Source organism: Lampetra fluviatilis, chromosome 4 (assembly GCF_964198595.1).
Source record: "Lampetra fluviatilis chromosome 4, kcLamFluv1.1, whole genome shotgun sequence".
Taxonomy (NCBI): Eukaryota; Metazoa; Chordata; class Hyperoartia; order Petromyzontiformes; family Petromyzontidae; genus Lampetra; species Lampetra fluviatilis.
The window spans coordinates 6,086,667-6,110,593 of NC_136278.1; the positions used below are offsets into that span (position 1 = coordinate 6,086,667).

The 23,927-nt window shown below is 47.0% G+C and overlaps 1 protein-coding gene across 1 annotated transcript in view; it reads left to right on the top strand.

Moving 5' to 3' along the window:
• FGFRL1 (fibroblast growth factor receptor like 1) overlaps positions 1 to 23,500 on the top strand; it is a 102,703-nt gene extending 79,203 nt beyond the window's left edge. Inside the window, exons 4-8 of the mRNA XM_078855456.1 lie at positions 3,761 to 3,850; positions 5,468 to 5,647; positions 8,858 to 8,995; positions 16,686 to 17,039; positions 17,834 to 23,500. Of these exons, the coding sequence (XP_078711582.1) occupies positions 3,761 to 3,850; positions 5,468 to 5,647; positions 8,858 to 8,995; positions 16,686 to 17,039; positions 17,834 to 18,426 (1,355 nt within the window). The 3' untranslated portion in view covers positions 18,427 to 23,500. The remainder of the gene's footprint in view (positions 1 to 3,760; positions 3,851 to 5,467; positions 5,648 to 8,857; positions 8,996 to 16,685; positions 17,040 to 17,833) is intronic.
• The last annotated feature ends 427 nt before the right edge of the window (positions 23,501 to 23,927 follow it).

The window sequence follows — 23,927 nt, forward strand, 5'->3', positions numbered from 1 at the left end:
TCAGGGGGGGGGGGCGCGGGGGCAGGGGGGGGGGGTTGTGAAAAAACATTTCGCCGTTGCGGCACATCAAAGGCCCTCGTGTGCACGGGCAAGGGTCAGGGTGACACGGTGCCGTTTCAGGATCGCGTTTTTGTTCGCCCTTCCGCACAATAAATTGTGACAGATCAAACGGAACGACTGCCTCCCAAAACTCGTGCCCCCCCCCCCCCGTCCAACCACCCCGCACCCCCAAACACTCCCCCCCCTAACATCCCCCCAACCCTCCATTTTTCTCTCCCCTCTTTTCGCAGAAAAATAAATAGATGAAAAGCGCATGGGGCATGCAAAGCAGGGCATTCCGTTAAAGAATTGCGTTTTACATCAAAGGAGGTGCAGTGAGACGTTTTTTCTTCCACCAGCTCCGTGTTGTGGACTTGTTTGGACTCGGATCAAATATCTTTCCTCATTATTACATTAAGCACACGGTTTTTATTTGTATTTTATAGTTTTGCAAAAAGAAGTATGCTGGACCCATTTCTATGAAAACAGAATGCCAGCTGAAAGAGTTTTTGTTGTTAATATAACTGCGCATATTAATTAAAACGCAAAAGAATGGCGAGATTATGGGCGAAGCTGTCCTTTCCGGTGACAAACTTGAAGCACAGGGGGATTAAATGTACGAAAGTGACTTTTCAATATCACTTCCTCCACTCCACCAACGTAACACAGAACATGTCCCTGCATATTGATCTCACAACCAGGGATTCAGGTTGCACCTCTCTGCTCCAAATTAGGTGGCGTCGCATTAATCCTGCTGTCCAGGGGAATCGCAAGTTTAGTCATAGTCACCGTCATCATGAACGATCCTTTAGCATCGTATGGGTTTTGGCAGCTTGGCCGAAGGGACCGGCTGGTTTTATGAAGTCGAACAAGTTTCTGTAAGCTGAACACAAATGGTGCACACTTTGAGCGAGTCTATTCGGTTGACTGTCCCGTGGTTATTTCACGTCCAGCAATCACACGGAACTTGCTCCGAGTGACCGAGAGCCACAGCAGGATGAGTGGTCGCCGCATAAGATGCGTTTACTCGCCGGGTGAATTACTCAGTTTCCAGTTCAGTGTTTGTGCGTGTGACCCAAACCCACGCAATGTGAACTGGATTAAAAAAACCCTTGATACGCGGCTTCGTTAAAACAAAAAATATGCGCAGCAGTCGCCTACAAAAATTGCACGTGTACTTTTGTAGGACCAATTGTAACTGCATTTTTTAAAAATAATACCAACGTTTCCGTCACCTGCAGCGCACTCTGGTGTGTGTTTAAATTCCATTTTAGGTTTAATGTGAGACGTCCAAATTTTGGATCGTTTTCAGGGTTCTGGGGCAGCCGTTGAGGGCACCTCTTGTCTGACAGTGCGGGCAGTGGTGCGTGAATGATCGTGCGAGCTGATGACATCACGACACCCGAGCCCCCGTTGCGCATCGTATGGTGTACCGAGTTAGCGTGGCCAGTGGTGGCGGTGCTGGCCCATTAATAACAATAATAATTTCGTTCTTTTGGTATTCACAATATTCTTAGAGCACAAGGATATCACGAAGGTGCTATGTTTCACAGATGAGTATAGTGTGCAGTAGTTTTCAATGGGGGCCCTAAGCAGAAATTCTTTCTGGGGTACTCCCCTTTCAATCTATAAAGTCTCAGAGATGTGGACAAGAAATCGCGAAGTAGTGAGATGAGAGAGATGTCGAAGAAGATAGAGATGAAGTGAGATGAGAGAAGTGAGATGCAAACAAGATGGACGCGAGAGAATTGCTTGCTTATGTTTATTAGACCGTTATGTTTATTTTGATTTTAATTTGAACTGATACTCGATGCAATGTCAATTGACACCCTGGCCACCCTTGCAAACGAGACGTTCGATCAAAGGATTACCCTGGCGAAATTAGTTTTGCTAAAAACAAAACGAGCTGCTTGGGGTCCTAAGCTTTTGTTTGGTTTATTTATTCCTCGTATCTCCAGTGAGATGGGGCTTTGCTCGGTTACAACATCTGCAGGGAACCAGGAAGCAGTGAAATGCCCTCGCATCACTCTGCAGCGTAGCCTGCTTCATCTGTGTAGCTGCGCGTTCGGGTTCACCTTGGGAAAAAAATGTTGTCTTCGCGATCGTTAAACCAAAAAAAAAATCACCCACAATGAAACTAATATCATCAGATCTCGGAAGACAAGGTGAGGTTGAGCTTGGTCAGTACTTGGATGGAGAATACCACGTTATGTAGGCTTAAAGTGGCAGGAGATAGATTACGTGGATCGATTATTGAATTAATCTGTGTGTATTTCCACGTGTTACTCCCACATGTGCAGGATTATCCTTTGAATACTTCAGTCGCCTCACACATGAATACAAGAACACCCCCTTTATGGAAATGGTCAAACATCCCAAAGCAGGAACACCATGAACATGCACTTGAGACTGAGGTTTTCCTGAGTAAAGAGTGTTAGTCGTAATAATAGGGGTTTTCCCCTTTTTTCTGGCAACAAAACTGAAACCTTTTTACAAGGATTCATGTCTGCATTAACCACTATAATTGCAGTTAAAATGCAAACAAAAACACACTATGATAATATATGCATTATCCTTGAAACTGATTGGTCCACACCAAGGGACGGCTTTCTTAAATAAGGACGCCAAAAGGGCGCCAATTGGGTCGAGGCTCAAAAGAAAGCCGTCCCTTGGTGTGGACTAATCAGTTTCAAAGACAATGCATATATTATGATAGTGTGTTTTTGTTTGCATTTTGACTGCAAGTATTGTGGTTAATGCAGACATGAATCCTTGTAAAAGGTTTCAGTTTTGTTGCCAGAAAAAAGGGAAAACCCCTATTATTATATTTTGGTACTGGCAAAGGAGGTCTAATGAAGTATTATTCATATTGTTATTATTATCATAAGGAATGAGAGCTTGAAGTAGGCATTGGATTGACACCGTTAATATTTTACATGTTTATATTGTGGGTTCATTTTAGCTTCAAATTAAAATGGGAAGCCTCAAAGCTTTAATGACATTAATGAAGTGCCCAATGTCAACAAAAACCACTGCCTGCATAGTCAGTTGTATATAGAACATGAATGAAGAACAGCTATTGGTGAAATATGACTCTTCCTTTTATTTGAAAATTGAAGGATTAGGACAAATACGATGATGGTCATGCTCGTAAGAAATATGAGAGCCTCATATCTGCATTGCCATGATCACCTTTGGGTTTGTGAATTGTAATATTGCTGGTTAATTTCAACTTAATATAGAATTCAAACGTGAAAGCTGCAGTGACGATAATTAAAAGCCACATAGGTAAAGGCGACCTGCAATTGCGTACCGACACTACTGCTGGTAGACAAGCCTCCACCTTTACACGCTGGCCAGACAACTTTGGAGAAGTTGGAATTACCCACAACAGTACTATATATATGTGTGTGTGCTATGGTTAGTGCGCTACGCTACAAACCCGGTGACCAGAGTTTGATTCCTGCTCACCGTCAGCATCAGTGACGATTATCTGAACTTGTTCTAGGCCTCCCCTAGGCTTACTCAGCCTCAAATGAGCACCTGGTGTGGTGTGTAAACATCGCCACTGGGGAGACAAAGTGCGGTGGAGTGTGGTCCTCGCCACCCACCTCTGTGTGTGCCGTGCCGACCTTCGTAGGCACTACTCGCTAACAGCGCTTGTCCCAAGAGTCTGTTTTATCGCTACACCGGGGGATCTTTGTCTTTCCTTCCCCAACAGACGAGAGCGAGACGGCGAAAACCGAGGCGTCGCAGGCAGAAAATGGGGACAGGGCGGCAGCGGAGCGAGAAGCCGAACGCAAGCTGGGAAGTGAGTGCCGTTGGCGACGCTCGACCTCTGGTGATAAGCACTTTCCCACCGGCAGTCGACAAGCTCTTCACCTGTCACGCAGACAAACCACGGTTGAACCGTACTCTCGTAATGCGACTGCATACTTTGAGGTTTTTGGGAGTTTTTTTTTTGACGTTTTTTTTTCAAAAGAAGGTAAAAAAAACAGCCCCGCTGTTCAAAGCACGTGAACTGACAGCTAATGCATTCACGGTGTCAAAAAGGCGTCTGACGGTTATACTTTTGCGCATGAAGAAACGTTGTCATAACACTAATATGAACAAGGAAAAAAAATGTGTAACAAAGTTGTAAAGGTTAAAGGAGTCATTTGTCAAGTTTCAACAAAGACGTCTGCTTTTCGTCTGCCGCCAGATACAACAAAAGTCTAGGGAACTTTAGCTAAAAATACGAGTTCGATATTGCCAAAACACAACTTGCTTGGAATGTTTTTTTATTGTTAGTGTTTTTTTCTTTACCAAATGTAACATTTAGTAAGGAGAAAAACTCACACAGTTTCCATATTAAACACATTTAAAAATGCGTAAGCGGGACTTCAAAACAAAAGCAAAGAAATCTTGCCTACCCAGGCGTGTACCCCTAAAGTACACACCCACCCGCCCGCCTTCCCATTCCGACTGTCCCACTTCCAATTACTTAGGTGAATTGTTCACACATGTCCAGAAAATGTGCACGTGTCAAATCGAGCCAACGAGCAAATGCATTCCCAACGCAGATTTTTGTTGTATGAAGAAAAGTTGACTCACTTACCCAGAGCGCACAAAACCACATTGCAGAATTTGTTTTTGTATTGTACTTCTATGATTCCGCATCTATGGTTCCTGGACCTCATCCAGCAGTGGATTGACAAAAGAGCCGTACATGTACACATGCAGTATGCAATTAGTTCACGTAAAACGTGTCAACCACCACAGCGTCGACATAAATTCCAAAAGGCTGCCGAACATGTATATAAGGGATCGTGTAAAAGCACCTACACCAATTTTACATGTTTACACAGCCGCTTGTCATCCAGGCGCGATCTTCCGGGCTGGCATGCGTGTTTAGCACATCTTCTCTCAAACGTTCACCACACACTGCCGGAAGCACCTACAGGAGTTGACTCGAGTTGAATCACCCACGGGACTGCATGGAAACCCCTTGAGAGAATAACGTGCTCAACAAGCAAACAAGCCTGACAAAGAACCAACCTGTCAAAGCCACACTTTCGTTCATATTCTACGGTTTTTTTCGGTAAAGTCACGTAGGTAAAAACAAATTAAAATTAATGAAAGTAAAATAAAATTAAAACAAATAAATAAATAAAAATAAAAACATTTTTTCACGACGTTTCGGAGGCAACACAAGATTCCGTCTTGGAACCGTCACAGCACGCTTTCTGTATCTACGTGACTTTACCGAAAAAACCTAAGAATATGAATCCTTGCAGTCACGAAAGCTTCAAATCTAGAACTCACACTTTGGTTGTTGAAGCGCCTGCGCCAACAAGGACAGCCATGGCTGGGTGCCAGCTTCTCCTCTGTCTTCAATGGCCAACCGCTCCCCGTGTGTGTGTGTTCCCCCCCCCCCCCCACGACGCAGCCAAGCCCCGCTTCACGCAGCCGTCGCGCATGCGGCGCCGCGTGCTCGCCCGGCCCGCGGGAAGCTCCGTGCGACTCAAGTGCAGCGCCAGCGGGGAGCCGAGGCCCGACATCGTGTGGCTCAAGGACGACCGGCCCATCGCGAGGCCCACCCCAGCGGCGGCGTCGTCTCACATGGCAGGTGGGAGCGGCGACCAGTGGCGGATGAAGCTGGTGCGAAGCTTGTGTTGCCTCCGAAACGTCGTGATTTTTTATTTTACTTTACTTTTATTAATTTTAATTTTAATTTTTTACCTACGTGACTTTACCGAAAATACCTAAGAATATGAATCCTCGCAGTCACGAAAGCTTCAAATCTAGAATTAGTGCGGAGCCTGTAGCATGATGTTATAAAGGTGGCACTAAATAACAAAAAAACATAAATATTTAAACAGATTGTTTCACTTGCATAGTAAATTAATTGTATTTTTTAATTTGCTATGCAGCCAGATAATACGACAAATCGCTAACCTTAAACACCCAGTTGTTCATAAAAGCTGAAGGTAGTATAGTACTATATTAATAGAGCAAGTGCAGAATCACTGAATCGGAATTGATGGCTTCAAAGCGTTTAGCGCGGGGCCCTTGAAAGTGCGGGGCCCGTAGCATTATGTAGCTACTTGTGCTACCGGGATAATCCGGCACTGCTACACCGACACCAGCACTACCCAAAAACACCGCCCCGTGACGTGCAGTACACAACCACCAGTACGGACACCAATCACCACCAACAACCGGCATGAGTGATTCCACCGTTTGCGGAAATTTGTCCGTAGCTCATGACATTTTGTTGAATGCCCGCTACACAATTCAATTAATTAAATGAACTGACGATTCAATGCAGGGATCAATACATTGAAGCCCTACTTATCCACTTATGAATACTTAGGGTTTCACGACCAATATTATGATTATTATTCACAATTGGTTTATTTTGGTCGAGATCGTGTAGTCGGTATAATGTCGGTTTTCAAACATTACTCTCCACCACCCCACAGAGACACTCATATCACGGGGACAAATATGCCTTTGTATTTGGTTTTTCAGCATCATGGCATGTTGCAAGGAAAGCTACATTCCGACACTGATAATGAATCTCCTTATCCACGTTGATGTTGGAGAGCACTATGAGCGGTTCCTATTGTCTATGTTTATCCTCACAAATGTCCTCCTGATATCCGCACAGTTGAGACAATGATGAATTTGCTAACACTTCTGGATAATTCCTCTTATCCCTGAAAATATATCCATAACAAGTAGAAATGGGCTTTTCCAGAAAATTACATATTGGTGGATTTATCCTTCCCAAGGGTGAATGCAGGTTGTAGCATGAATTGGCCATCAATTTCAGGTGACGCCTCCTATCTTCTTCAGAGCAAAGATAGAGCAGAATTTGTTAATCACGATGGTGCAGTATTTTCTCTTCGTCTGCAACACAGATTTTAATATTATGAAGCGGCGTTTGTCAAGCGCCAGTCCTCGCGAGCTCCCATTGCGCAGATTACCGACCATTGGACGTGTGCAATGTGTCACGGCTTGATTTGCCTCCGAAAGGGAAAAGATAAGATTTGTTGAAATATGCACCATCGGGGCTGGAGGTGTATCGTAAAGACCGGAGTGTAACAAACAATGTTTATTATTATTATAAGATCGGCACGGCTAGCAGGCTGTGCTCGACTGTTTTGTCAATGCACTGTGCGTGTGTTGCGTGTGCCCGTGTGTGCGTGTGTTGTGTGTCTGTGTGTGTGTGTGGAGCGGTGGTGTAGTGGTTAGCGCGCTGCGCTACAAACCCAGCGACCCGGGTTCGATTCCCGCTCACGGCCAACACCCAGTGACGATTATCTGAACCGGTCCTAGGCCTCCGCTAGGTTGACTCAGCCTCAAATGAGTACCTGGTGCTGTGTGTAAACATCGTCACTGGGGAGACAAAGGCGGCCGGGCGTGGTGTTGGCCACCCACCCCCTCGTGTGCCGTGCCGGCCTTTATCGGTGCTCGCTAACAGCACTTGCCCCTATAGTCTGATAAAGCAATACGGGGGATCTTTGTCTTTGTGTGTGTGTGGCGAATATTAAAACTACTCCTCGGCCCTCCCCTAGATCGACTCAGCCTTAAACGAGTAACTGGTGTGGTGTGTAAAGATCAGCATCGGGGGGGAGACAAAGGTGGCTGGGCATGGTTTCTGGCCATCGACGGCCGCTCGTGTGCCATGTGGGGCCCTTCGCTCGGTGCTCGTGAACAGCACCTGCACCCAGACAGTCTACGGGGCGATCTTTGTGTGAACGTGGGCATTGTTCAGTTGCCTTCACTTAAAGGAAAGTGAAACCAGTGGCGTACTCTGCACACATTCATCCGTTTATTCATCGGTGGCCCCGCGCCTTCTCTCGCTCGCCGCCGTGCAAAACGAGGACAAGCAACAAGCGGGGGACTGACGGAGACATTTTTGCGCTGGCGGCAAATAGTATTATCGAAATGTAATGGATATAACATGAGCGTTTGGGAAGTTGTTATCGTGTTTTTTTTTTGCTACCAAGTAAATAATGAGGTCTAAAGTCTAACCGCGCGCGCACGCACACACGCACGCACGCACAGAAACCAAACTCATTTGAGGGCCTTCGCTCGGTGCTCGCGAACAGCACTCGCACCCTGACAGTCTGCTAAAGGCTATACAAGGGGAAGGTCAGGGGTGGTATTATATATGTGTGTGTGTGTGCATGGAGAGCGGTGGTGTAGCGGTTAGCGTGCTGCGCTCATATCGAGTTTCATCCCCCGCTCACGGCCAACACCAGTGACGATTATCTCAACCGGTCCTAGGCCTCCGCTAGGTTGAGTACCCGGTGCGCTGTGTAAAAACATCGCCACTGGGGAGACAAGGGCGGTCGGTGCTCGCTAACAGCACTTGCCCCCGACAGTCCGTTAAGGTTACACGGCGGGGGTCTTTGGGGCCGTCCATAAATGACGTCACGCGATTTTGGACGATTTTTTACCCCTCCCCCCCTCGTCACACGGCGTCACAAAAAGTCAGACCCCCCTAAAATATGATGTCACAAAGCTCTGCCCTCCCCCCCCCCCAACAAAAATAAACATGCTTCAAATCGCTTTAAACTTTTGTCATTGTAGTGCGTATTAATGTGGCGCTGCACTCTGATGTTGTAGGAGAAAACATTTATCAAAAAGTCTATTTAATTAAGTAGAACGTGTTGTCTATATTTATTGAAAGTTGCGCATTTTCATGTGACGTCACATTTCTCAACCCCCCCTCCCTCGTCACACATCGTCACAAATGTCTGACCCCCCCCCACCCTTAGGTGCGTGACCTCATTTACGTACGGCCCCTTTGTCTTTGTGTGCACAGCATCTGGCCGGGGTGGCAGGCGGCAGCAGTGGACGCTCACGCTCAAGAGCCTGCAAGCCGAGGACAGCGGCCGCTACACGTGCCGCGTGTTCAACACCGCAGGAGAGATCAACGCCACGTACCGCGTCGACGTCGTGCGTGAGTTACTCCTCCACCTCACCTCTCCCTGCCCCCCCCCAACCCCGCTGCCTGCCTCAGGGCTACCGGAGGACCCAGCTTGAATGGGGCATTTGCGGTGGTTTCAGAAAAGGGGCCATTCCGGTGTCGGCCAAAAGCGTTTGTAAGAAATTTTAAAAAATTGGGATTTTGGGATTTTGTCCCGTGGCCTCTTCGTGCTTGAGTCGTGATATTGGGAAAGGGGTGGGAGGGGGGGGGGTACCTGAGTAGTGGGAGGGGTTGGCAGAGGAGTAGGCAGGGCTTATGGGCAGTTAGGTGGGGCCAATGTCAAAGACAGCGAGGCCACTTGGGTGCTTGGTCGAGTGGCTGTGTGTGGCAGACGGAGGGCCTGCGAGCTCACTGCGTCCCAGGGTGAGCCTCCCAGAAATGCTGTGTGGCTTCTGTATATACTGACATGACACGTGGCGACACATTGATTATTCAACTATCAACTAATATTGATTCCCACACTCACGGTGCGTGCATCAAAATCACTCGTGTGATTTACTATTGTCATGAAATGTATGAAAATAAGTTGATACAATTAAATACAAATTTACAAACGAGACGGAACAAATGGCAAAACAATGCACACGAGATGGCAAATATGAGACCATTCCTTCATTGAATTGCAATACAATTCATGGATTTGTCGGAGGGAGTGAATTGTCGCATTGCTAACACTGGCACTGCGTGAGAGCCAGGTAAATGTAATCCACAGTGTGGTTCTTTGCCAAGGGAGACATGGTACGGTGGAAATAATCCAAGAAATATAACTAGTGCAGACAAAATAAAAAGGACAAACCGCACGAATAAGGTGGATTATTACAATACAGAAACCGTATCCATGTAAACAAATATGCACAAACTTCTTGCGCTATTGAACGTGTATGCGACCTCTCTGTGCCAGAGGTCGCAAACGGGTTTTGATTCCTTACCCGTACCCGGCCGCACCAGGGTCGCAAATGGGTACCCGTACCCGTACCCGGCCGGGTACGGGTACCCATTCCCTACCCGTACTCGTACCCTACCCGAAATGAGTGACAAACGGTTACTCACCAGTGACTCACGGCCTACCCGTACCCGGCCGCACCAGGGTCGCAAACGGCTACCCGTACCCATACCTGGCCGGGTACGGGTAGCCGGGTATCGGGTAGGGTACGGGTATCGGGTACCCGGTTGCGACCTCTGCTCTGTGCCAACAAAATATATCGTATCACACGCAGTAGTGCTGATAGGGAGTTCTACTAATGCTCCAACACCGCAGATGACGAGGGTAAGAATTGTTCTGCCAGATGTTTTTTTTTTTACACAACTGTGGCAATTATGACCAGAGGGCACAGATTGCTGGAGATTACAGTTTAGGCACCAAAGATAACTTGCAGAAACTATCTCTGTAATTGCCACAGCTGATATGCAACTGCGGGGAGCTCTGGATGTGAACAGTGGTTGCCCTGTCTCGTCATAGGGTTTGGAGTGGGTGTGGGGGGGGGTCACATTAAAGGGGTCATGGCCTCCACAATTAAGGGGCATGTTCCCTTCAGGCCTGTCAATTTAATTTTTTTCCCTCCGCGTATATGTCACTTGTCTCCACAATCAATCACTCACTATCCGTCATCTTCCGTGAACACAATTAGTCATAGAAGGGTGTTTGTGAAAAAGGGCCATGTACTTGCTGGTCACCGTTTCTTTCTTTAGAACAATGGCATCACGCGCTCACTCTCTCTCACACACTGCACGTGGTTCTTGCTAAAAGGTATCTCGAGGTTGTAACAGGTGATGGAGGGGTGGGGGAGAAGGGGAGGATTTTTCCGGGCAGTGTTTATGAAACTGTCCGGCCCAGCGGGCCTGTGTACGCGCGTTTTTTTGTTGAGTGCAGCACAACGCACGCGTTTCGCTTGCAGTCGCACAAAACAATGCAGTCAATTGATCCGACTGAAATTCTTTACCCAATGCTCACGAAACGCCCATCGAATTGCGCGTGTGAGAATCGATGGTTTACAATCTATGCAAATTGCATGGACGTTATGCGCCGAGACTGCGTTTAGGCTAATTGAGCGAACAAGGTCTCGCACCAAAGGTGGGTTGACACACGACGGCCGTGAAAAAACTAAGCAAACCAAATTGGATGTTCTAAGAGATTTGTATTTTTTGCTAATATATATTGCATCGAATATCGGTCCCAAATAACGAAGGGTGACAATTCAAGGAAGTTCAAGGAGATGAGGGTGGAAAGAATGAATTTCCCACATGCCTCTTTGCTTTCATACAAACGCATTCCTATTGGATTGTGACAATGAAATGTACAAGCAAGGTAGAAAGTGCCAGAAACAATACACATCGGGAGAGTACAAATGAAAGAGAACATGTTAATTTCTGCACGGGTCTGTGAATAGTAACAATTAACGAAATCTCATTTCATAGTGGCAATTCATCACATCACTGGGATAGGAGGCGAGTCATTACATATATGAAAATCACTCTCATTTGACTATAAGTATGGTGCATTGGACCCATTGCGCTTACTAATCTTACACGTACTATGAGCGCACACGCACGTGCACACACGCAAAACAACTAAGACAAAGATCCACCGCATAGCCTTGAACAGATTGTTCGGGCAAGTCCTGTTAGCGAGTAGCACCTCTGAAGGCCGGCACGTCACACGAGGGGTTGGGTCACCAACACCACGCCCAGTGGCGATGTTTTCACACTGGACCAGGTACTCATTTGAGGCTGAGTCGACCTCAGAAAGGCCCAGGACCGGTTCAATTTATTGTCACCGGTGTTGGTCGTGAGCGGAAATCAAACTCGGGTTGCCGCGTTCGTAGCGCAGCGCGCTAACCACTACACTACCGCTTCCCCAAATGCACGTGCGCGCATGTACACACGTGCACACGCACGCACACACATGCGTGTTGTGAAGCGAGGGTCGAGTTTAAATCATTCCGCGGCGCTCCCAGCTGCTGGGCACAGCCGCCTTGCACAGCTGCTGCCACGAGCCAAGCCGGGGGGATTTTGCCTCCAGGAAGGGGCTTGTGGGAAACGCGGCACCGCAATACGAATGCCCGGCTCTCGGCAGAACAAGACTCCATTTATCAGCGCTAACCTCGCACCCACCACCACGAGCAGCAGCAGCAGCAGCCCTTCACGGCACCCCACTCCAACCAAAACCACCTTCCACAGCACACTCGGCACTACCCAGTGGCACACAGCAACCACCCAGCACCACATGAAACCAGCCAGTATCAGCCAACACGATCCCAGAACCACTCCACACCGCCTAACACCACACGACAGGACCCAGCACCGCACAGGACCTTCCACAACCACCCAGCATCACACCGCACCACCCAGAACTACCCAGCCAGCACCACCATAGCAGCACTGCTCAACAGCCACCACCACCCACCACCACCAGCCACCAGCCACCACCACCCACCACCACCCACCACCACCACCCACCACCACCACCCACCACCACCACCCACCACCACCCGCCACCACCACCCACCACCACCACCCACCACCACCACCCACGACCCCAATCGCTTGCCCAATAGCTGTTTTGTTTTTTGTAGGGAAAATCGTTTTGGGGGGAGAATCGAGAACGAGCATTCCTTGTCGTGTGTGATTTCCCAAAAGATTACCAACAGGACATTCTTGGGCCAATGTATCTCAAATAAGAGGGCATTAATAATGTTCATGTATATGCTTTTGGTTATAAATTAGAACCAGGCTTAATCTCGCTTCATAATCACCATACTTCCACCGTTTCAGATATTTATGGACAAGTATTTGACTTTAATATTGGGCCATTTGTGTGCCAAATTCATAGCTCGAGTTGCTAATTTGAAAATAACTCGCAGATACATTCGAACAAAATACCGTAATAACTATATATGCACAAATATGTTTTCATTTATCAGCATATGGTATTTTCATACAAATATAATCCAGCATAAATTGTTGAAACAAGTAAAAACGCAAGCGGTTTTGACATTTTGGGTCTCATCAACAGTAAGTCTAGTTAAGCAAACATTCCTGGGTCACCAGATGTTATTCACAAGAGCTCTCTCGCTGCAAGATTCGGACCCTGTATGCTACAATAAGCAATAACAATGAATGTGTGTTTTTATACACGCTTTTATTATTACTTATTTAACTCACTCCGTCTGTTGTATTCTCAAAAAAGAAATCTTGTAACTCAATTTTTACCCACTTCTCAATGCGCTATCGACTGCTAACTTGAAATACCTATGTCATACTGATGACAACACTATATTCTATCATAAAAAAATCCAAAACATATATTTTTTAACATTTTACACGCTTTTATTTAACTTACTCTGTGTGTTGTCGTATCCTAAAATCATGTAACTCAATTTCAACCGTATTCCCAATGTCGTATCGACTGCAAACTTAGTATAGGTATGTCATACTGATGACAATACTATATTCTATCATTGAAAATTAAAAATATATATTTTTAAACAATATTATTTTACGGCTCTAATTGTCCACGTTTACGGCTCTAATTGTCGACGCTCAACTCACGTTGGCTGTAAATCACCACGTGGTCCCTTACGTCACAGCAAGCCACGGGGAGCCACGCCCAGGGGCGGGGGATGTGGAAGGAGGGGAGGGGCGATGGTAGAAGGGGGCAGGGGGAGGGGCAGCTCGGACAGCACATTTCATTAAAGCGAGTTTTTAAAAAAGTATTTTTAAATATTTTATGTATTTATATATGTCATATGTAATGGGTACACGTGTTGCCTGCAGCTACTAGATGCCGCTATCTTGGCCAGTATTAAACAAACAAACAAAACATCATCGGTTCTTGAATCAAATCACGACCATGACATATTCACTACATGGTGAGAAACAGTGAATCATTACACCCCCCAAACCCCCAACAGAAAACAGTGGGAGAGGACACCACGCTTGTAAATTGCCTCTCATCTGGCTCGTTTCGCGAAAGTTCTTCCTAACTAACACAGCGGTACACGTGGCCTTGATTGGAGGCGAAGTGGTTGGCGCATTGTGCTACAAACCAGGTGACCCCGAGTTTCCATTGCTGGCCACGGCTAATCAGTGGTATGTGAAATTTCAGCGGTCCTGCCCCCACCCCTCACCGACCTGCACTAACCAGCATGGTGAAATATGGTCAAACGACCCTCGTTACTAACATGGCAGCAGGCGGGGGGAGGCCTTCATACAGTAGTGGACTGACTAAAAGCTGCACATATACATAATCTAGTACTGGAATGCATAGTCCGCAGTACGGAGTGTATAATCTGCAGTTCAGTCCATAGCGTCTTCTGGATGTCCATAAAACGGAGCGCAACTAAAGGATAATTGATTTGTCTGTTGAGTCGTTTATTGCACCCCTTAATCTCTCCCCCACAACTTACCAGCCTCCACACTCTCTCTCTCTCACTCGCTCTCTCTCTTTGCCCAGAAAAATAATAAAAATGGAACGCCAAAATGTATCCAACTGTGCTGGGCGTAACAGAGGATATGGAAAATAATTAAATATATCTTTTTTTATATATATAAACACAACATTCCTTAGGTAACGTTACAGTAAAGTTATCTAAATGTTAAAATGTAATATTTCATATATAGAGCACATACATATGAAATCGCCACGGCAATCTGACTTTTTTGTGTGTGCCTATTTCACTGCTGGATGATGTCATCTTCTTGGTTCTTTCGGTAAAGTCACGTATAATGGAAATAATAAAATAATAAAATAAAACATTATAAGATCATTCTCACGACGTTTCGGCCACAACGCAAGCAGCCGTCCTCAGGTGAAGACCAGGTCTGTCGGGGAGACAGCGTCTGCTGGATGATGCTTTTTCATTGCCATCGCATCATTCACCCGAGCTGATCCCACATCGCCTTATCTCCACGGTGTTCATCCGCGAGTGTCCCTTCCTCTCCTTAGTCTACCATTCCGTAAATCGGTCTCATCCGTCCGCCATCGTCCCTGATAGCAATGACAATGTGCCCTGCCCAAGATCACTCGCTTACATTTTCGTGACGGGTCAACACAATGCCCCCGAGATGTTTACGAGATCATGAAAAAAACGGACGGTGGTGGGGGCGAGCTTATTGCTCTCACCAAGGCCATTAAAGTTATGGTTAAAGACATCGGTGCAGCACTCTAATGGGCATCTTAAAATAACATCGACATCGTGATATCACCAGAGTGCTGTGATGGAATGCATGGGTGCGATTTACAAGTCTTTTCTTATAATCAACGAAGCCTCTGACTCGTGTTAGAAAGCCTGGAACACACATCACTGGCACTGGACCCGTAACAGAAGGCAGTGCTGGTATTGCCAGGGGTAACAGAAGGCAGTGCTGATAAAACCGGAAAGTGCATCAATATCACCCATTCCCATGGTTCCTGTTCCCAAAGAACCTCACTCGTTCATTCCTGCACCCATGTTAAGGGCCCGGTGTACCAGAGTGCCTGTTTCGACTCATCCACGCGGTGTTCCACCACCAGCACCACTCTGGAATTCTCTCCCGTAATCTCTTTGCTTCCCCCGAGCTCGTATAACCTCGCTCAATTAAAAGCAACGTGTTAACTCTTACTATTACTACTTTATGCGACGTTGTTGCCAGTGTCAAAATGATGGAATATATATATAAGAATTGACTTTACCCTTTCTGTAAATAAAACAGATGTTTAGATTTTTTAATAGAAACCTTTTGCAAGGCATCAAGCCTGCGCACGTACAAACACGTGTACTTGTGGCAAAACATGCGCACAAACAAGCTTGCTCTAATAATAAATGCATTGTATTTGAAACTGATTGGCCTACACCAGAGACAGCCTTCTTTATGGCCTAGTCTCAACCTGTCTTAGACCATAGAATGACAAAAAGCGAACAGCACGCAGACAATGCAAGCATCAGGGCATGAAGAGCTTGGGTTGAAGTTATACATGCTTCATTGCTAGCAAGGGTACAGTCGAATATTTGTTGTATTACTACTTTTATAGTGTGTCCTGTTTGTTGCTGGTGGTGAAACGTTTCTGCCTGTGTTTGTGAGAAATATACATCTCTTTAAAAAATTACTGATAAACGTGACGATATAATGTGTTAGGCCGTTGGTTGGTGAAATGGTTTCACGACGAAAAAAATGTCTAGCTTATTGCATAGCCTAACCCAAAAATCGATGATTAATTACACATATACACACACGCGCATTTATAGACTAAAATATTAGATGCACACACTTCTATAACGGGTACCTCGACGTTGACTCAATTAATATTTATAATTTTCTCCTTTCCCATTGTTCGCACCTATAAAGGCTGGCACACCATACGAGGGAGTGGGTGGGTGGCCAGCACCACGCCCGGCCGCCTTTGTCTCCCTAGTGGTGATGATTAGACATCGCACCAGGTAGTAATTTGCGGCTGAGTCGACCTAGGGGGGGGCCCAGAACCGATTCAGATAATCGTCACTGGTGTTGGCCGTGAGCTGGAGTCGAACTCGTCCCGCGGGGTTCATAGCGCAGCGCGCTAACCGTTGCACTTCTACCTCGACGTTGACTCTCAATTATCCTTTCATAATTTCTCCTTTCCCCGTTGTTCGCACCACCACCACCGCCCCCCCCCCCCACGCACCCAAATCCGGCACATCATCCGCAGAGCGCCTGCGCTCCAAGCCAGTGCTGACGGGCACTCACCCGGTGAACACCACGGTGGAGATGGGCGGCACCACCTCGCTGCAGTGCAAGGTGCGCAGCGACGTGCGGCCCGTCGTGCAGTGGCTCAAGCGCGTCGAGCCCGGGTCGGAGCGCCACCACAACGCCACGCTCGACGTGGGCGGCCAGCGCTTCGTGGTGCTGCCCGCGGGAGACGTGTGGTCGCGCCCCGACGGCTCCTTCCTCAACAAGCTGGTGATCGCGCGGGCCCGCGCGGAGGACGCCGGCATGTATATCTGCCTGGGCGCCAACACCATGGGATACAGCTTCCGCAGCGCCTTCCTCACCGTGCAGCCCGGTACGTCGGCCTCGGCAAATACCGCCGCCGCCGCCGCCGCCGCTGCTGCCAGTGCCAGCAACCGCCAATGCCGCCGCCACACCCCAACCACCGACCAAAACAATCACCGGTGATCCGGCCAGGTGGCCAGCTGGTTCAGCGTTGACAGAGCGAGCAGCGTCCGCAATCGAAAGGTTGCTAGTTTCAAATCCGGGTTGGAGGGGTTGACTCAGAACATCATCCATCTTGGGGTCGATAAAGTTGGTACCGCTTAGTGGGAGAAGTCAACATTTCGTTGTCCTATGGGAGAGACTCACCCCAGGCATAGGAATGTGGAATTGTCGCCACTGACTCGGGGCTGTAAAGAGGTGAGCACCGCCTCAATTGAGCAGGAGATCAATTTCACTTGGAGTGGCGCACCCAGCTAAACATTTCAGATGGGGTCATTTATCGCTTGCCAAATCGATGGCATGTAAGGAACATTTTCATTATATATATGATATGTATCTACATTAAATCTCGATCCAGAGTTATTGTTCATCAGATTACAAAAATTTGGAGGGGGCAATTGCCCATCATGCATATCTTCTATCCTTCATCACCACACTATCCCTTGCCTTTTGCTCATATCACTGCACCTACCCCACATCTCCATCTTACTTCTCTTACATGATTTTCTTGTCCTGTCTATGATGAGCATAACAATCAATTTTAAAAGCAATTATTAACACGCGTAAAAGCGCATTACGATTCCCTTTCTCACAGCTCGCGTGTGCGCGTGCGTCTGTGTGTCCGTCCGTGTCCGTCCCCATCAGACCCAAGCCGGCACCCGGCCCCACCGAGCCCACGCCCGGCCGGCTCGCTGCCGTGGCCGGTGATCGTGGGGATCCCCGCCGGCGCCTTCTTCATCGTGGGCTCCGTGCTCCTGTGGCTCTGCCAGAGCCGCAAGCCCAAGGCCTACGGAGTGGACGCCGAGGACGGCGCGGCCGCCGGCGGTGGCGGCGGCAACGTCGGCGCATCGTCATCCGCCACATCGTCCGGGCGCTTCCAGCGCGACCGCGCGCCCGAGAAGAAAGCGGCCGCGGCGGCCGCGGCGGCCGTGGCGCACGAAGACCTCACCAAGCTTGCCCCTCCGTCTCCCTGCCTGCCGCCGGTGCCCGGCTCCCTGCAGCCCCTCGGCTTGGGGCTGCACGCGGCGCCTCTCGTGCCGCCGCACCACCAGCACTACCACCACGTGCTGGTGCCCGCGCACTCCAGCAAGGCCCACACGCTGGGCCGGGGCGGATACGGCAAGGCGGCCGGGGGTGGCGGGGGCGGCGGCGTAGGGGCGGACGTGCTACACACGCATACGCACACGCACGTGGAAGGGAAGGTGCACCAGCACCACTACACCTACTACCAGTGCTAGTGCTGGGTGGAAGGAGCCAGCCGACGACTGCCATGAACTGAGAATTGAGGTTCACGAGCACCCGCGCAAACACAGGATACATTGAAACAACAATAATAACAGCAACAGCGGAGATCGTCCCCCAATCTTCTCGGCCCGTGTTGACAGCTGGGGAAAGTGTCATTAGCGATCGCCCGTTATGGCCAGGGTGACGAACGAGGTGTGGCCAGCGCACTTCGTTCAGAGTGGTGTGGCCAGCACCGCTTGCACACCGCCCCTTTTCCTGCCCACCTGTGCACACGGCTCTGTGTTCATTCTCACGCCGAGTTCACCTAGATCCTGATATGAAGTGCCAATGATTTATGTTGAGGAGTCACACATGGGTGGTACGGTGAGCTGACCACCGTAGCATCACTTGCCAGGCACACGCACGGGCGCACGCACAAACACGTGTACGCTCAGACAAAGAGCCTCATTTTAGACTGTTTGAATTGTCGGGGCAAGAGCTGCAAGCGAGCGCCTAGTATGGCAAAGAAAGCGATGCTGGCAACAGCACCACGTGTGGCTACCAGGGTTGTCATTATTAGGCTGAGTTGACCTAGGGGAGGGTCGTGCCAGGAAAGGAATCCGTTTCCACTGAGGTGCACAGCCATAGACAGTGTGCTTACACACTTGCCAACTTAGACGGACAATCACCTGTCCTCATTTAAACCCAGAACTAATATCAACAGAGCGTATACAAGTACAGCCCATGTGTCAGTCCACTGCCGGAAGAGTGCCTCTGCACAGCATGTGGTTTGTGGGGGTTATTTGACTATACTTGACCACGCTGGTCAGTGCAGCCTGTTGAAGGGGATGAGCATGGAAATTCGGGTATATTACAGTACAGTACACCAAGGATTTCCCTGCTGGTTCAAAGTAAAACAATTGCATCCCTGATTCAACACTCGTCCTACCCACACGGCAACTTGATCTGGCTTGGAACGTTTTTTTGGTCCTACAAACGTGGCACAAAAAGAACAAAATCGTCAAAAACAAATGGTTCTGCTGTACCGATATTTAAACAAAGAACGAGTTCTTAAAACAGCACTTTTGACCCGCACGCTCACGCGGTAGCACTATTCGCACCTCGCAAGGCGACAGGGTAAATCGGCACTTGTTTATTTTTTGGGAACAGTTGCGCTAATTGCAGACATGCGAAGGGGCTTGGGGGACCGGGTCTCGTGGTGCCGTTCTGAGAGCGATCGCGTAAACACTCGCTCCGCACCAACTCACGGGCAAAAATTCAACCACTCGCCAGTACGGACAGCTGTTAGGAAAATAATACGGCTCGCTGGAGTAGATGGGTCAACACACACGCGCGCGCACAGACACACATGGATATGCATTAGCACGCCTATTATATACACAGCAGTGGAATGGTGTTCACTTAATTGACTTAGAGAAAATATAGCTGTTGATATATTAACTTTTCTCGGCTTCATTTCAAAAGCGTTTTCAGACAAATGAAAATACAGTCATAGATCACGGATTCTGATTAATGGCATAAAATAACAGAAAAGCATATGAAGGTTAAACAAAAAACGTAGCAACTGGCACTTATCACGGCGTGAGAAAGTTTTTTTCCAGCAATTCATCATACGAAGCAATTTTATTACTTTCAAGCAAGAGATGGATAAAACAAATGTAGTTGTTTTGCTTCTAACGTGAACCAACAAGCATCACCTACATTATGGACAACGTCGCTCTTGTTCGACTCATGGTTTTGGACACGAAGAGAGTCTGCTGATGACAATCCAATTCAAAGCATTTCAAATGTTTTGCGAGACAAGGAGACTGTGGATTTTGCCTCTCACTGCCATTTGCCTTTAAAAATACAAGACTTCCTTCACTAAGCAGCCAGCGCCTTTGAGTGTCGCCGCCTTGGCTGAGTCAGGTAAATAAAAACCTCTACCCCAAAAAGGGAATTCAACACTGACGATGCCAACAAAGCAAAAAAAAGAAAGCAAAAAAAAGCCACGCATTTTCTCAACCTCACTCTGCTTCTCTCTTTCATTCTAAGAAGAATGCCCTTGTCTTTAGCCCGTGGTCGTTGGGATCACAATTCTAGACATTTCCCTTTCAAGAGTTCTGGGGCATAGAAATTCCCCCCCACCACCCCCACCCCCGTTTATATATTTATTTATCCGCTCCTTTTCTCGCCATGAGACACAAAAGGGAGCGGGCAGCCGTCTTGGTGTTCAGATGGTCCCCCCCGATATGAAGCATCAATGCCCCTGCTTGTGAGAAGTGCACACTGGCAGAGCGCACTTGACTCCGAGTCCCCAGTGGAAATAGGGGACCCGGCGATTAAGCGAGAGAGGGGAGCGGTCGAGTAGAAGCGACCCGAATTTGGGAAAGGGGCCACGCATGTGTAATTGGGCGCTCGTGCGCTCACTCGTTCGCTCGCCCATAAAAAGCAGCGAAGGAGTGCTTTGAAGGAACGTGGCAGTCGCATACCTCGGACTGCGTCGTAATTTGCTCGCTCGTTCCCCTGAGTGGAAGGCACTTCTGAGCCGCGCTGCTGGGAAATGTGTTGAGGTTTCAGAGCGCAGATTGGGAAGTGTTGCGCTTAAAACTGGATTTGTAAAAATGGCAACAGAGGATTTAAAATAAAAAGAAAGCACCTGCAGAAGTTGTCTTACATTCGAGTGCGTCTTAAATCTGAGGCTCAGGCATAGCTGTGTCAACGGCATCATTTCAAAGGCTATAAAAGTTGATTTTGTACAGAGAAGTATTTACTATGAATGGGTTTATATGTTTTGAGAGCAAAAGGGGTATCTGAGCCACCCTACTTACATTTCTTATTGAAAACGTGTCATGTGTTATCTTCCAAAGTAATCACATTTGTAGAGCATACGATTATAATTCAATTGGTGCATGTTTATTCTTCTCAATACAGTGCTGAATCAGATTTGTTTTTAAAAATGCTTTAGAAATATGTATAATGGTGGTTTAAGGTTAACCTGCACTTTAAGTTGTGGATTGTTGTGAAAGAATGACAGATCATCACTGAACGTTTTAGAGTGGTACAGGTAATATCTGGCAACTTCTCCGCGAAGTGACATCACAGCTGTGCAAAGGAGTCTGGGTGTTTTCAAGATGGCAGCGACCAGTGTACCATGGGCTGTGGAATGGCATTGCATAATGAGGTTTCTAGTGAAGAAGGCTGTAAAAAGAGCTGAAATGTGCAGCAGTAGGTTTGCCCTACAGATCGGTGATGCGTGTCTCTCACGCAACACCGCATTTGAGCAGTGCAAAAAGGTTTAATATGGATGAGAGTCTGCACAAAATGGAAAATATGTGAAAGCACATGTCCTGAAATGGCTGCATGTCTGACCTAAATGATTCTATGCTTCTGGCATGAAGGCATTATAACACCGGTGGGACAAATACGTGTGTGTATCAGGGGATTGCTTTGAAATATAGGACAAGCGTTAGACTTCACTTTACTTTAAAACTTTCAAAAACTTAAGTTCAGTTTCACCTTGAACCACCCTTGTATGTTGCAAAAATTCCCTTTCAAACATTTTTTTTATTATACCAAGCTCGCAAAATCCTACAGGACCATAAATATACAAAAAAAATCACACGTGTTATTCTCAGAACTCCTTAACGTTTTGTTCCACTTTCGTAAAGAATAAAATAATCTTTTAAAAGTTAATTTAATGAGGATTCCTGTAGAATTTTACAAGCTGTTGTGAGCGAAAGCAAACCAAATGGTGCCGAGGATGAATAACAACACCGCCGGTTATATATTATATTGCACAAGTTGCCGATGTGCTGTTGGGTTATACGGCACGACGTCCGAAGTTTCGGTCCACGTTCTGGGAGCTTTTTCAGCAACTTAATCCCATTGCTGGGAGCTTGTTCCAAAACATACTATTACCTTGTTGCTGTCAGTGCCAGCATTTCAGTTGAGGTCTTTTTTTTTAAGCGCTGGGGGAAAAAAGATCAGGCTACGTTTTAACATCACTGAAATATGGAGAGTCGTTCGTAAAACGACAAGCCCAGGACTCACTGACAGCCGCACAAGCTATCCTTCCTGAATAAGCTGCCCGTAACGTGGACAGAAACGTCAGACGTGCTGAACAACACGTGGCACGACCCGAACAACACATCGGAGAGAGATGCACAAGTACAGCTGCGAAAACCCATGCAGGAGTTATATATTTTACAAATGTCCACAGTTCCCGATGGAGCATGTGTGTGGGCAGAGGCACCTGAGGTGTCTGTCGTGAAGACTGAGCATCAAAAGCTCCCAAATCCTCAACATAGATTCTCCCCGAATGTGTTTTATTGGCAAATTAGTGCACTAATGTTGGCATGCCGACAATCAAGCCAGGGCCGTCTTGCCCCTTCAGCTATGTTTCAATATCTTGAAACATAGCTTTGATATCCCTGTGCCCCCGAACGCGCGTGTACAAAATAATAATATACGACTTGTAATTCTATACAGATGTTTAATGTTTATAGCTATATCTGTATTTATTTTACTAAAGCGAGATATATTAAGATATTGCATTTTCTGGAAAAGCAAGGAAGAAATATGTCAATAGTGTCCTTTTTTGTGCATTTGTTTAACTGAAGTATTTTGCTTAGGCAATTTGAAGGATTATTTCATAACTCGTGGGTGTTGTTAAAGATGTTGTAAACCTCATACACAATGTATTAACTGCTAAGCACAAGATAATTTTCTCGAGGGGGCTTTTCTAGATTCCCCTCTGGTTGGAGGCCCTTCTGCCAGCAGTGGCGTGAGCAGGCCATTGCAGGGCTGCACCTTTACCTTTGTACACACCAAAAGACGCCACACTCCGTGGTGTACTAAGCATCGTGAACATATTTCTATGCAGGCATCCAAAATTCTCATTGTGGCCTTTATGATTAATTTAAAACGAGCAATAAAACCAGCAATATAGAAATGCATATTACCATGAAACCACTTTTAGACTATAAAATAGTATATATTATACAGTATATCAAGCAAAAAAAAAACATCTTACTGAAAATGCCTTACTGCATTGCATCAAAATGCCGAGTGGTTTATTTAGACCATTGATGAGAAATGATCTTTACTTTTTGAATAATGATTTTAAATGTAAGCAGTTTCTCCTGAACCGGATGGATAATTACGTCTGTTTCATTTGCAGTCAAGTTACATTTGTAAATAAATTATGTGCCAAGAAGATCATTTTCAATGTTTTTCTGTGTTGTGTTTGGTGAGTGGGGGGCTGGGGGGAGGGGGTGGTCCTCACTGTATGACATTGGCGAATTCATGACATTTAAAACAATATCTTGAAACATAGCTTTGGTATCTTCATGATATCTCCGTCAATGACAACCTTCATCCAGTATCCACAACGTTGTCAACGTCTTGCTGTTTAAGTGTAAACTCCATTCAATGGTTTACTTCACTTTCAACATTCACCTTGCCAGATGTGTCAAACAATCTCATACGCGCGATACGATACCATCTCGTATTT